Source organism: Eschrichtius robustus, chromosome 4 (genome assembly GCF_028021215.1).
Source record: "Eschrichtius robustus isolate mEscRob2 chromosome 4, mEscRob2.pri, whole genome shotgun sequence".
Lineage (NCBI taxonomy): Eukaryota > Metazoa > Chordata > Mammalia > Artiodactyla > Eschrichtiidae > Eschrichtius > Eschrichtius robustus.
Genome location: NC_090827.1, coordinates 124,781,094 through 124,794,988, shown reverse-complemented (window position 1 = coordinate 124,794,988; position 13,895 = coordinate 124,781,094). Strand labels below are relative to the sequence as shown.

Here is a 13,895-nt window from a genome sequence, read left to right as displayed (position 1 = left end):
AATTTTAAGATTTTTTGTTCTAGTTCCATAAAAAATGCCATTGGTAGTTTGATAGGGATTGCATTGAATCTGTAGATTGCTTTGGGTAGTATAGTCATTTTCACAATATTGATTCTTCTAATCCAAGAACATGGTATATCTCTCTATCTGTTGGTATCATCTTTAATTTCTTTCACCAGTGTCTTACAGTTTTCTGCATACAGGTCTTTTGTCTCCCTAGGTAGGTTTATTCCTAGGTACTTTATTCTTTTTGTTGCAATGGTAAATGGGAGTGTTTCCTTAATTTCTCTTTGAGATTTTTCATCATTAGTGTATAGAAATGCAAGAGATTTCTGTGCATTAATTTTGTATCCTGCAACTTTACCAAATTCATTGATTAGCTCTAGTCGTTTTCTGGTGGCATCTTTAGGATTCTCTATGTAGAGTATCATGTCATCTGCAAAGAGTGACAGTTTTACTTCTTCTTTTCCAATTTGTATTCCTTTTATTTCTTTTTCTTCTCTGATTGCCGTGGCTAGGACTTCCAAAACTATGTTGAATAACAGTGGTGAGAGTGGACATCCTTGTCTTGTTCCTGATCTTAGAGGAAATGCTTTCAGTTTTTCACCATTGAGAATGATGTTTCCTGTGGGTTTGTCATATATGGCCTTTATTATGTTGAGGTAGGTTCCCTCTATGCCCACTTTCTGGAGAGTTTTTATCATAAATGGGTGTTGAATTTTGTCAAAAGCTTTCTCTGCATCTATTGAGTTGGTCATATGGTTTTTATTCTTCAATTTGTTAATATAGTGTATCACATTGATTGATTTACATATATTGAAGAATCCTCACATCCCTGAGATAAATCCCACTTGATCATGGTGTATGATCCTTTTAATGTGCTGTTGGATTCTGTTTGCTATTATTTTGTTGAGGATTTTTGCATCTATATTCATCAGTGATATTGGTCTGTAATTTTCTTTTTTTGTAGTATCTTTGTCTGGTTTTGGTATCAGGGTGATGGTGGCCTCATAGGATGAGTTTGGGAGTGTTCCTTCCTCTGCAATTTTTTGAAAGAGTTTGAGAAGGATAGGTGTTAATTCTTCTCTAAATGTTTGATAGAATTCACCTGTGAAGCCATCTGGTCCTGGACTTTTGTTTGTTGGAAGATTTTTAATCACAGTTTCAACTTCATTCCTTGTGATTGGTCTTTTCGTATTTTCTATTTCTTCCTGGTTCAGTCTTGGAAGGTTATACCTTTCTAAGAATTTGTCCATTTCTTCCAGGTTGTCCATTTTACTGGCATAGAGTTGCTTGTAGTAGTCTCTTAGGATGCTTTGTATTTCTGCGGTGTCTGTTGTAACTTCTCCTTTTTCATTTCTAATTTTATTGATTTGAGTCCTCTCCCTCTTTTTCTTGATGAGTCTGGCTAATGGCTTATCAATTTTGTTTATCTTCTCAAAGAACCAGCTTTTTGTTTTATTGATCTTTGCTATTGTTTTCTTTGTTTCTATTTCATTTATTTCTGCTCTGATCTTTATGATTTCTTTCCTTCTGCTAACTTTGGGTTTTGTTTGTTCTTCTTTCTCTAGTTCCTTTTGGTGTAAGGTTAGATTGTTTATTTGGGATTTTTCTTGTTTCTTGAGGTAGGCTTGTATAGCTTTAAACTTCCCTCTTAGAACTGCTTTTGCTGCATCCCATAAGTTTTGGATCGTCATGTTTTCATTGTCATTTGTCTCTAGGTATTTTCTGATTTCCTCTTTGATTTCTTCAGTGATCTCTTGGTTATTTAGTCACGTATTGTTTAGCCTCCATGTGTTTGTGTCTGTTACGTTTTTTTCCCTGTAATTCATTTCTAATCTCACAGTGTTGTGGTCAGAAAAGATGCTTGATATGATTTCAGTTTTCTTAATTTTACTGAGGCTTGATTTATGACCCAAGATGTGATCTATCTTGGAGAATGTTCCATGCACACTTGAGAAGAAAGTGTAATCTGCTGTTTTTGGATGGAATGTCCTATAAATATCAATTAAATCTATGTGGTCTATTGTGTCATTTAAAGCTTGTGTTTCCTTATTAATTTACTGTTTGGATGATCTGTCCATTGGTGTAAGTGAGGTGTTAAAGTCCCCCACTATTATTGTGTTACTGTCAATTTCCTCTTTTAGAGCTGTTAGCAGTTGCCTTATGTATTGAGGTGCTCCTATGTTGGGTACATATGTATTTATAATTGTTATATCTTCTTCTTGGATTGATCCCTTGATCACTGTGTAGTATCCTTCCTTGTCTCTTGTAACATTCTTTATTTTAAAGTCTATTTTATCTGATATGAGTATTGCTACTCCAGCTTTCTTTGGATTTCCATTTGCATGGAATATCTTTTTCTATCCCCTCACTTTCAGTCTGTATGTGTCCCTAGGTCTGAAGTGGGTCTCTTGTAGACAGCATATATATGGGTCTTGTTTTTGTATCCATTCAGCAAGCCTGTGTCTTTTGGTTGGAGCACTTAATCCATTCACGTTCAAGGTAATTATCGATATGTATGTTCCTATTACAATTTTCTTAATTGTTTTGGATTTGTTTTTGTAGGTCCTTTTCTTCTCTTGTGTTTCCTACTTAGAGAACTTCCTTTAGCATTTGTTGTACACCTGGTTTGGTGGTGCTGAATTCTCTTAGCTTTTGCTTATCTGTAAAGCTTTTGATTTCTCCGTGGAATCTGAATGAGATCCTTGCCGGGTAGAGTAATCTTGGTTGTAGGTTCTTCCCTTTCATCACTTTAAGTATATCATGCCACTCCCTTCTGGCTTGTAGAGTTTCTGCTGAGAAATCAGCTGTTAACCTTATGGGAGTTCCCTTGTATGTTATCTGTCGTTTTTCCCTTGCTGCTTTCAAGAATTTTTCTTTGTCTTTAATTTTTGCCAGTTTGATTACTATGTGTCTCGGCGTGTTTCTCCTTGGGTTTATCCTGTATTGGACTCTCTGCGCTTCCTAGACTTGGGTGGCTATTTCCTTTCCAATGTTAGGGAAGTTTTCGACTACATAATCTCTTCAAATATTTTCTCTGGTCCTTTCTGTCTCTCTTCTCCTTCTCGGACCCCTACAATGCGAATGTTGTTGTGTTTAATGTTGTCCCAGAGGTGTCTTAGGCTGTCTTCATTTCTTTTCATTCTTTTTTTATTGTGTTCTGCAGCAGTGAATTCCACTATTCTGTCTTCCAGGTCACTTATCCATTCTTCTGCCTCAGTTATTCTGCTATTGATTCCTTCTAGTGTAGTTTTCATTTCAGTTATTGTATTGTTCATCTCTGTTTGTTTGTTCTTTAATTCTTCTAGGTCTTTGTTAAACATTCCTTGCATCTTCTCGATATTTGCTTCTGTTCTTTTTCCGAGGTCTTGCATCATCTTCACTATCATTATTCTTAATTCTTTTTCCTGGAAGGTTGCCTATCTCTACTTCATTTATTTGTTTTTCTGGGGTTTTATCTTGTTCCTTCATCTGGTACATAGCCCTCTGCCTTTTCATCTTGTCTGTCTTTCTGTGAATGTGGTTTTCATTGCACAGGCTGCAGGACTGTAGTTCTTCTTGCTTCTGCTGTCTGCCCTCTGGTGGATGAGGCTAACTAAGAGACTTGTGCAAGTTTCCTGATGGGAGGGACTGGTGGTGGGTAGAGCTGACTGTTTCCCTGGTGGGTAGAGCTCAGTAAAACTTTAATCTGCTTGACTGCTGATGGGTGGGGCTGGGTTCCCTCCCTGTTGTTTGGCCTGAGGCAACCCAACACTGGAGCCTACCCGGGCTCTTTGGTGGGGCTAATGGCAGACTCTGGGAGGGCTCACGCCAAGGAGTACTTCCCAGAACTTCTGCTGCCAGTGTCCTTGTCTCCACGGTGAGCCACAGCCACCCCCTGCCTCTGCAGGAGACCCTCCAACACTAGCTGGTAGGTCTGTTTCAGTCTCCCCTGGGGTCACTGCTCCTTCTCTAGGGCCCTGATGCGCACACTACTTTGTGTGCCCTCCAAGAGTGGAGTCTCTGTTTCCCCCAGTCCTGTCGAAGTCCTTCAATCAAATCCCACTAGCCTTCAAAGTCTGATTCTCTAGGAATTCCTCCTCCCATTGCCGGACCCCCAGGTTGGGAAGCCTGACGTGGGGCTCAGAACCTTCACTCCAGTGGGTGGACTTCTGTGGTATAAGTGTTCTCCAGTCTGTGAGTCACCCACCCATCAGTTATGGGATTTGATTTTACTGTGATTGTGCCCCTCCTACCGTCTCATTGTGGCATCTCCTTTGTCTTTGGATGTGGGGTATCTTTTTTGGTGAGTTCCAGTGTCTTCCTGTCGATGATTGTCCGGCAGCTAGTTGTGATTCCGGTGTTCTCGCAAGAGGGAGTGAGAGCACCTCCTTCTACTCCGCCATCTTGGTTCAGGGCCACAAATTTCGCTTCTTCCTTAATTTTCTCCCACCAAAAGTATCTGCTTTGTGAAGGCACCGTCAGTGGCTTTTTGCTTGTTGTATTTCCAGTTCCTCGCTCTGTGCCTGAGAAATAGAAGCTATCAATGAATACCTTTGTTTTTTTAATTGGAGTATAGTTGCTTTACGATGTTGTGTTAGTTTCTGCTCTTTATTAATCTTTATTTTTGGCTTTATTGGGTCTTCCTTGGTGCACATGGGCTTTCTCTAGTTGCGGTGAGTGGGGGCTACTCTTCATTGTGGTGCGCAGGCTTCTCATTGTGGTGGCTTCTCTTGTTGCAGAGCACGGGCTCTAGGTGCCAGGCTTCAGTAGTTGTGCACAGGGGCTCCGTAGTTGTGGCTCGTGGGCTCTAGAGCGCAGGCTCAGTAGTTGTGGTGCACGGGCTTAGTTGCTCCACAGCATGTGTGATCTTCCCAGACCAGGGCTCAAACCCATGTCCCCTGTGTTGGCAGGTGGATTCCTAACCACTGCACCACCAGGGAAGTCCCCACAGTACTTTTTTTTCAATGCTAAATCCTAGTGTGATCTTTTTGAAGACATTTAAACAGCAGAATTGCTTAATATGTCTAATGTTAACAGTGCACAAAGTCATATTTAAGTGATCATTATTTGAATAGTATGACTACTTTGCATATAGTTGCACTTGCACAGGCGAAGACAACTATGTCACAGATGTTGCCTGTGCTATAGAGATGTAAAAATGTCATTTTTGGGGTGCATCCCTATTTCAAAGATGTTAAGATGTAAGAAACGTGAGTCATAAGAATTGATGAAATATAATGTACCCTGCTTTCCCCAAATGGAATTGGCTTTATAACATATTTCTTTCTGTTTGTCTGTGTCTCAAGTTATAACTATAAACTATATGTGTAGATAGAGATAGGTAAAGATATGGATATGCGCACACATTTTTTCTAAACTGATAAATGGATCTCTGTTTTCTAGTTCCCAGATGAAGAAAATTTTCCAAAAGGAGGTACTAGCTTTAATATTGAAGAGGATTTTCAAGTGACAGCTGAGTCTAATAAGGACTCAGTTGAAAATGATTGTAAGTAAATTATAAATAAAATGTAACATTAAGAAGTTATTTGACATTGAACAAACTATTATGTAAAGATCCATGCTTTTTTTTTCCCCCACAGCAATTTTAGATTTCCCTCCTAAAGATTCAGAACATTTATATAATTATTTGGATTATAATTTTAAATCAACGGAGAGGACTTCGTGGGAAGCAAATAAGGTATAATGTAAACAAAGTTTTTTATGTTGGTCTTTTTGCCCGCACCCTGCGGCTCGTGGTATCTTTGTTCCCTGACCAGGGATTGAGCCCAGACCCCAGCAGTGAAAGTGCCGAGTCCTAACCATTGGCCCACCAGGGAATTCCCTAAACAAAATTTTAACAGTTGTGAGTAAAAAATTTTGGTAGTCTTATAAGAAATGACTCCACTAAAAACTAAAAAGATAAAAATCTTAAGACTAGATGATTTTTTTAACATGATCAAGAAAGTTTATGAACAACCAACCATGATTATTTTAGTAATGAAACAGCACAGAATAATTTCTGTTAGAATAAATAACAAAATGTGGGTGACTGCTATCTTCTTTGTTATTCAGATGTTTTATTTTTTGCAATGTGACATGAAATGAGAGGCATACATAATTAGAAAGGAAGAAATAGAATTAGATGAATCAATTAAAAATGAGATGTTTAAGAAGAATTTTGTAAAGGAGCTGAAGATAAGATAAACTTGAAAAGTTAATAGCTTTCTTAAACCAAGTAGAAAATATAGCAGAAAAAGAGTCCCAAGAGTAGTAACAAATGATATACAATGAAGTGCCTAGGCATGATATTAATTGGAAATGTGTGAAATGAGCAATGAAATTTTACTGTGAAATATAAAATTTATGAATAAATAGGAATTCAGCAGTGTTTACTGAATGCCTTCTATAGGTCAGGAACTTGTAAGACTTGGATATAGAGTGTTGGACAAAACAGGAATGATCTCTGATTTTAAAGGCCAGCAGGGGAGAGAGATGTTACTCAAGAGAACAAACAAACTGAGATAATTGCTATACAGAAAAGTTGTGAAGATACTCTGAAATTATAGGGGGAATCTACTTTATGGATGATTAGGAAGGCTTCTCCAGCTGTGGCAGCAGTAGGGGGAAGAACATACCACGTACAGAAACAGCAAGTGTAAATACCCTGCGATTGAAAAGAGTTGGGTGGGTTCAAGAATGTGAAAGGAGACCAAAGTAGCTGGATTGTGGAAAGTGACAGGGAAAGTGGTAATTAAATGAAATTGGGACAGGGAGCAGGACCAGACATACAAAGCCTTGCAGGTCAGGTTAAGAACTTTGATATTGCTCTGTGTTCCCCGGGGAAATCACTGAAGGGTTTTCAGCAGAACACCCGTTACATTTACATTTACATTTTTAAGAGATTTTGCTGGCTGCCGTGTGGAAGATGCATTTGATGGGCACTGTGGTGGAAGCCAGGAAACCAGTCAAGAGGAGCCGTAGATGATAGTGACTTGAAGTAGAGATTGTGGCAGTGAAAGTATAGAGCAGTTGATAAATAGATTTAAGATAAATTTTGGAGTTAGAAGCATGGATGTTGCTGGATTGGACGTAGAGAGTAGGGTGAAGGAAGGGGAGGAGAAAGACTCCTGGCTTTTTGACTTAACAGCGTGGACTGAGGTGGGCTTTACTGAGTGGAGTAAGATGCAGGACTCTATTAGTTGGCTAGGGTTGCTGTAACAAAATACCACAGGATAAGTGGCTTAAACAGCAGAAATTTATTTTGTAACAGTTCTGAAAGGTAGAAGTTCAAGATCAAGTTTCTGGTGAGAACTCTATTCCTGGCTTACAGATGGCTACTTCTCACTATGTCCTCACATGTCCTTCCTTGGTATGTGCACATGGAGAGAGAGAGAGAGCAAGAGAGAGCACAGCGAGTGAGAACTCTCTTGTTATAAGGACGCTAATTCTGTCAAATCAGGGCACCACTCTCATGACCTCATTTAGCCTTTATTACCTCTTAAAGGCCCTGTCTCCAAATACAGTCACACTGGGGGACAGGGAAAGGAAGAAAGCAATAATAAAAGGTGTTGAGTCCTGCTGGGAACCCTCTAAGAGACCTATAAAACAAAACTCAGAATTGTCCTCCCAAAGAATGAGGAAAGTAAGGTATTTGTGCACCAATTCCCACCCCTCTTTGCCTGAAGATTACTCCTGGGCATATTAACCAACTGGCACTTCTGGCCTGCCCTACCTGCTGTCCCAGCCCGCTCCCCCAGCCGCTGTCCTCAGGCAGAATGATGCAGATGCTAGAGGTAGGAAGCCTGGGACAGGTAGGGGAGCAATTCCCCAACTGTAGATGACCTCATAGATGGGCTGAGGAGACACGGCCAGGACAGCAACAGCGTCTGCTACAGTGGTTAATGGTGGAAAGTTTAGGAAGTTTTCAGTGGGCTGTGCTTCCTGCCATGTGGAGGAATCTGGTCTACAGGGAAAGAGAGAGAAGCAGACTTTCAGAGAAAGAGATGGAGTTAGTGACAGCAGTGGAAGCCCTGATTCCAGCTGGTTTTGAGGCCCAAGCCCCAGTTTTGTCTGTTCAGTTAGTATTAGATTTTTAGGGTGATTAATTTCTGGAAGCAGCAACAAAATTATATACTGTTCTGGGCTTCCCTGGTGGCGCAGTGGTTAAGAATCCGCCTGCCAATGCAAGGGACACGGGTTCGAGCCCTGGCCTGGGAAGATCCCACATGCCACGGAGCAACTAAGCCCGTGTGCCACAACTACTGAGCCTGAGCTCTAGAGCCCACAAGCCACAACTACTGAGCCCACGTGCCACAACTACTGAAGCCTGCATGCCTAGAGCCCGTGCTGCACAACAAGAGAAGCCACGACAATGAGAAGCCTGCACACCACAACAAAGAGTAGCCCCCGCTCACCGCAACTAAAGAAAGCCTGCGTGCAGCAGCAAAGACCCAACACAGCCAAAAATAAATAAATAAATTAATTAATTAATTTTTTAAAAAAAGAGAGAGACCTTCTCTTAAAAAAAAAAATTAAATACTGTTCTAAGGAGAATAACATAGAGAATAATATGACTGTTCAGATGCGGAATATATCAAAAAAGTTTATTTTAAAAGGAGCAATATTTTGAAGTTTAGATCAACTGTAGGTGTATCCTAGACCTGAGGACCTAAGAGAAAGCTGTCCTTGGGTTTTCAGGAAGTTTTACCTTCACAGCTCCAAACGTAAGATCTGATTAAGCCTGAGCCTCTTAGACTGGAAACTGATCTTCACAACCAAATCCCCATAACCCAGATCAATCCAAATCAGAATCTGACCCATTTCAAATAAATCCAACAGGTTTTATGTTCTCTATTTCACTTTCTATTATTGTTGTTTATTTTAGTGAGTTTATTCTATCCTGCCCCTTTTGGAAGAAGCTTTGCCCCACTATAGCTCTACACAGTGTGCTTGAAAGCATTATTTTTACAATAGTTACTAGAATTCATTCAAACTATAGGGAAAAAGATTTTGATCTGTAGTTTTGTCTCTTCTTTCTGGATAGGTGACGTCACCAGAACAAAAGATCTCAACATTAAACCCTGTTTCTACTTTATCTTTGAACTCAAGAGATGAAGACTTCATACTGGAATTCTCTGAGGAGTCCCTGAAAGCAAGAACTTTACCTGGTGATTTTCACTTTCTCAACTTAGACAGTTGCTACCATATGGCTCTAATCTGTCTGTCCATGTAAAGTGAAGTTTTTTATTTGAGAGATTGTTACTAAACTAAAAATAATCTTGAAACCAGATTCAATGTCTTACGCCCTCAAGCCTTCCCACACCCTCTCTCCCTTTTGACTTTTTCTATTGGAGATGGCTCTTATTTCCAAATACAGTCCCTTCCAGCTTTCTAGTTCCTTCTTATTTCTTCTCTCACTTCTCATCACAGACCTCTAAAAGTGTCTTCTACCATTGCCAACACTTCTCACAGCTGTAACTCCAGAGCCCGGCCCCTCTATAGTCCCTTCCCCTCCCAGGGAAAGGATTCATTGTGAATGTCTGGTCATGGTTGACCTTAGCATAACCTCTTAGTTCCCCTCTTTTGCGTTGGGATCCTGGCAATATCAGGGAACTCTTCAGTTGCTGCTACCTCAATTGCATTCTCAGGCCTCTGTGTTTTCATACATTTTGATTCTTCCCTGTGAGTAATTTCCTGCTTCTTGATAAGTATAATACATTCTGTAGGATCCCTTTCGCTAACTTTTCTTTTTCTCTCTCTTTTCTTGTAATCTCATCAATGTATCTTCCCTTGATTCTGAAGTTATGTTGGGTGAGGGGTGAAGTTGTAGATAATGTTTTGGTCATGGGTGGATGATATAAAAATAAAAACTAATGTGTCTGGGTAGCTGGGTTGAAGAAGGTTTAGTAAGTGTGGTTGATAGACGAAACAAGGTAGGAAAGAGTCAGTATGGGAGCTGTGAGTATCTAAAACAAGTGAGGTGACAGTGGCATATAGATGATTTACACAGTTATACCATGAATCTTTTACTATTTAATGAGGTTTTAACTTTTCTGTCAGTGTTGCTTGATCAGCTTGTTAGAATTACAAGGTAACAGTTTATAAAAGAATATCATTGACTTACCTGCTGTTCTACTACCTTCCCAAGTGACCTCCAGAGTTTATTCCCAACAAAATAGACACTCTATCAAGAAGGTACATTATTATAAAATAGGAAACCATAGCATTTCAGAGAAAAACTTTAAGCTTATATAGTTCCCATGCAGTATTATTCATTCTTTATTTATTCAACAAATATTACTGCTTTTTACATTTTCAGGAATATATCAATTACTAACGATGCTGACAGAAGGAATTATAAAACTCAGCCAAAATCTGCCATAACATGAGTTTACCAGAGTTGAACTCTTATCACATAACAATATATCAAAATAAAGCTAAAAGTCTTCTTTACCCTGAAGGTCAACATATTAGTCTGTGAATGTAATAAATATATAAAGGAAGTTACAACACATCGATAAGTAAACCTTGAACTTCAGTCTTTGGAGAATATAAAGCTGAGAACAAAAAACTAGTTCTGGGTTCTTGTCTTAGCTCTGCCAATCGGTAGTCATGTTACCTCTAGGCCTTGTTGGCAATCTTATCTATAAGATGAGAATGATGAATCTCTTCTCAGCTGTAAAATACTTTGAAAACTTCAGTGTTATGTAAATATAATGTAGTAATTGGTGGGGCGGTGGTGAATGGAAATCCTTAGCTAAGAGGCAAAAGAAAAAGAGAAGGATTTCAAGTCTATCAACCTTGAAAAAGTTTCTTTATTTTTTGGAGCCTAAAACCATTAAATTTTTTAAAAGGAAATATGATTTTTTTGTTTGTTTTGGTACAAGGCATGTTGGTACCTTTTGCTTTTTTGTATGGATACCCACTGTTTTCTAGAGATTGGGTGATGTCCGTAATACATTTTTATTTAACTAGCTCTTTTTTTTTTTTAGTAATGGAAAAATCGAGTTCTCTGGAGGATAAGAACCTTCAAAGGCTTTCATTAGTAAGTAGAACCCGAGTTCCACTTATTACTTTGCCACCTGCCAGTGGGCCACCTGATGTAGATTCTTGTTCATATGTGATCAACTCTGACAGGCAAGAGTCTTCTGGTTCTCCCATATTCAACTTTTGTGAAGAGTCAGCAGTTCCTTCTTTTAGCTTTGGGTCAGAGGACCAGAGCGAAACTTCTTTCTCTAAAGAATCTAAGGAAGTGACTCCAAGGGACGTTTCACTTTTTGATAATATACCTACTCAAAGCAAGTGGCTGAAATATCAAAACATACTCCAGTGCAACTTGACTACTCCAAACAGAGTTGATCAGAAAGTAACAGATGGCTTCTTTGCTGAGGCTATTTCTGGGATGCATTTTAGTGACACGGGTGAAAGACAGAGTGGTGCTGTGAATGAAACTTCTGTAGACTCTGTGCATTTGCAAATGATGAAACACATGCTTCAGCAACAGCAGCAGGATTTTAGCAGTCAAGATTTGGTTTCCAGAAAGAAGGCATTTTCTTTGAATTTAAAGCAGACTTCTAAGACTGAGGAAATTCAAAATGTGTTAAGAGAGTATGCCTGCTACAACTGCAGTGTAACAGGAGATTTTCAGGTGAGGAAATGTACCAGTGTTTTGCATCTTTTTTCCAGTAGTTATTATCTGAATTTCAACAAAAGAATTACCAAAATCATATAGGTGCAATGATTTTAGTCTCAGAGCCAATGGCTTTTTTTTTTTTTTTTTAAGAGTTTTCCAAAACTCTTGCTACACTCACATTTTCTTTGACTTAAGATCTTTCCTAGAGTTTGTGAACATTAAATGAAATTATATATTTGAAAGTGTCTGGTGCAGTATCTGGCACATAATAGGTACTTAATAAATTATAGCTCTGTTTCTACCATCACTTCCACTACTACTGTTACTATGATTGTTTTCATTTTTCACTGTCAGCTCAGTTTTGCTGATCAGATCATTATTAGGGTAAAGATACATCTTATTATACATTGGTTACGAACAATTCTTAACTATAGTTGTAACCAGAAATAGAGATACGTAATGATTCACTCACATCAGTTAAGTTTTTCCTAGCAAAAATATTTAAAAACTTATTAAGGGGCAGACAAGAAAAGTTAGTCTTATTTATCATTAAAAGTGCCATGTCATAGCCTTTCTTGCTATACTTAGTTTCTCATTTAAAATTAGAAAATGGTTTTCATGGATTCTGGAAATCAAAAGAAAAATTTGTTTATTTCCTTTAACATATCTATGGAATTTGCTTATTAGTAAACAGTATTTTTCTGGAGTTGTTATAATAACTTGAATTATTCCATTTCAGGAGATAAATGACTCCGAGCTATGCTTCCCAAGTGGGCAGAAAATAAAATCTGCATATCTTCCCCAAAGGCAAATTCACATACCAGCTGTTTTTCAGTCTCCTGCTCATTATAAGCAGATTTTTACATCTTGTCTCATAGGTATGACTGTTATCTTTTTATTTTATTATGATTGATTGCTAAATAGTAAATAGTTTAGCTGTAAGAAAGTGTAGTATCTTTTATGAATTTTTACATTAAATTGTCTACTTGAGATTTGTTATTTTCTATATATTTAATCCAGTTTTTGACAGCAAGTTGTATTTTAATTTCAGATCGAAATTGAGTTTTGAGTGGGAAATGACAGCATTATCTTTTTCAAGGTGTAGTTTAAAAATTTTTTTTAAACTGGAAGTGTTACAGATGGTTTTGTTAAATTAAGTAGGAAATTTTAAGTATGGTGCATAGTTTGTTTTGTTCAAGAGTAAAACTAGACTTTTAAAAAATTGATGTTAGTATTAGGTTATAGTTTACTCTGTCAAAAGGCTATTTTCAAATTTAGCTAATACATATCTGATACAAACGTGAAATTATTTTGTATTTAATTTTCATCTGTACCTATATATTTTTTAAAATTATCTTAAAAAATTTTTTTGTAGAACATTTAAATATATTGCTGTTTGGGTTGGCACAAAGGTTGCACAGAGCTCTTTCAAAAGTTGACATATCATTTTACACATCATCAAACAGAGACAAACTGAAAAATGTAGAAAATAACGTGCCATCCTGCCATCATCGTCAGCCTGCAAAACTTGTCATGGTTAAAAAGGAAGGTCCAAATAAGGTATTGTTCCCTCTTCCCCTCCTTTTACGAGACAAGTAAGTCTCATAAAAGGCTTAGGTACCTATTGCTTTACAACAAGCTTAAGGAGTAAGTCTTGACTGGGAGCCTTCTGCTTGAGACATTAGTAACTAACATATAGTAAACTCTCAATACATTTTTCCTAAAAGATGATTTGCATTCGACGCTACAAAAATATGAGTTAAAATCAACCTTCGAGTTGCTTAGGAACTTGTTGCACAGTAGTGGATGGAGAGAGATGAGATATATAAAAGGAAATTTTATATAATACTGTAATTGATAAAGTAGGAGGGATATGCCCAAATTACAGTGAGAGCACTGAGAAGGGAATATGTCCTAACCTGAGGGCTTAGAGAATGCAGAGATGAGCCTGAAGGAAGTAAAGGTTAAAACTGGTCTACTATGTGATCCCTAGTACAAGTAACGTAACTGATAAGGCCAGGGGAATAGAAAAGCATATTGATTTAATTTATACTGCTGATAACATTATTATGGAAGAAGTTAAGTTAGTAAAATGTTTGTAATATTGACCGATAGTTTGTACTCATAAGACTGTGCTTTCACTCATAATAATACAACTTTCCCCCATTGCTTGCATATTCCACTTCATCATTAGTTGAGTATGTAAGTTTGGTTTTAAATTTAGTTTTCAAAAGCAAGAATTCATAAAAATATTATAACCATAGAATAAAATATTATA

General features: G+C 37.9%; 1 protein-coding gene across 5 annotated transcripts in view; it reads left to right on the top strand.

Annotated features, from left to right (window-relative positions):
- Positions 1-13,895, top strand: part of ZGRF1 (zinc finger GRF-type containing 1) — a 78,338-nt gene that overhangs the window by 42,591 nt on the left and 21,852 nt on the right. For 4 of the 5 annotated variants that reach the window (XM_068543327.1, XM_068543326.1, XM_068543328.1 and 1 more), the window contains 6 exons: positions 5,389-5,491; positions 5,586-5,683; positions 9,029-9,152; positions 10,977-11,632; positions 12,357-12,495; positions 12,993-13,177. In XM_068543327.1, coding sequence (XP_068399428.1) covers positions 5,389-5,491; positions 5,586-5,683; positions 9,029-9,152; positions 10,977-11,632; positions 12,357-12,495; positions 12,993-13,177 — 1,305 coding nt within the window. The remainder of the gene's footprint in view (positions 1-5,388; positions 5,492-5,585; positions 5,684-9,028; positions 9,153-10,976; positions 11,633-12,356; positions 12,496-12,992; positions 13,178-13,895) is intronic. The other variant, XM_068543329.1, reaches the window with a different exon arrangement.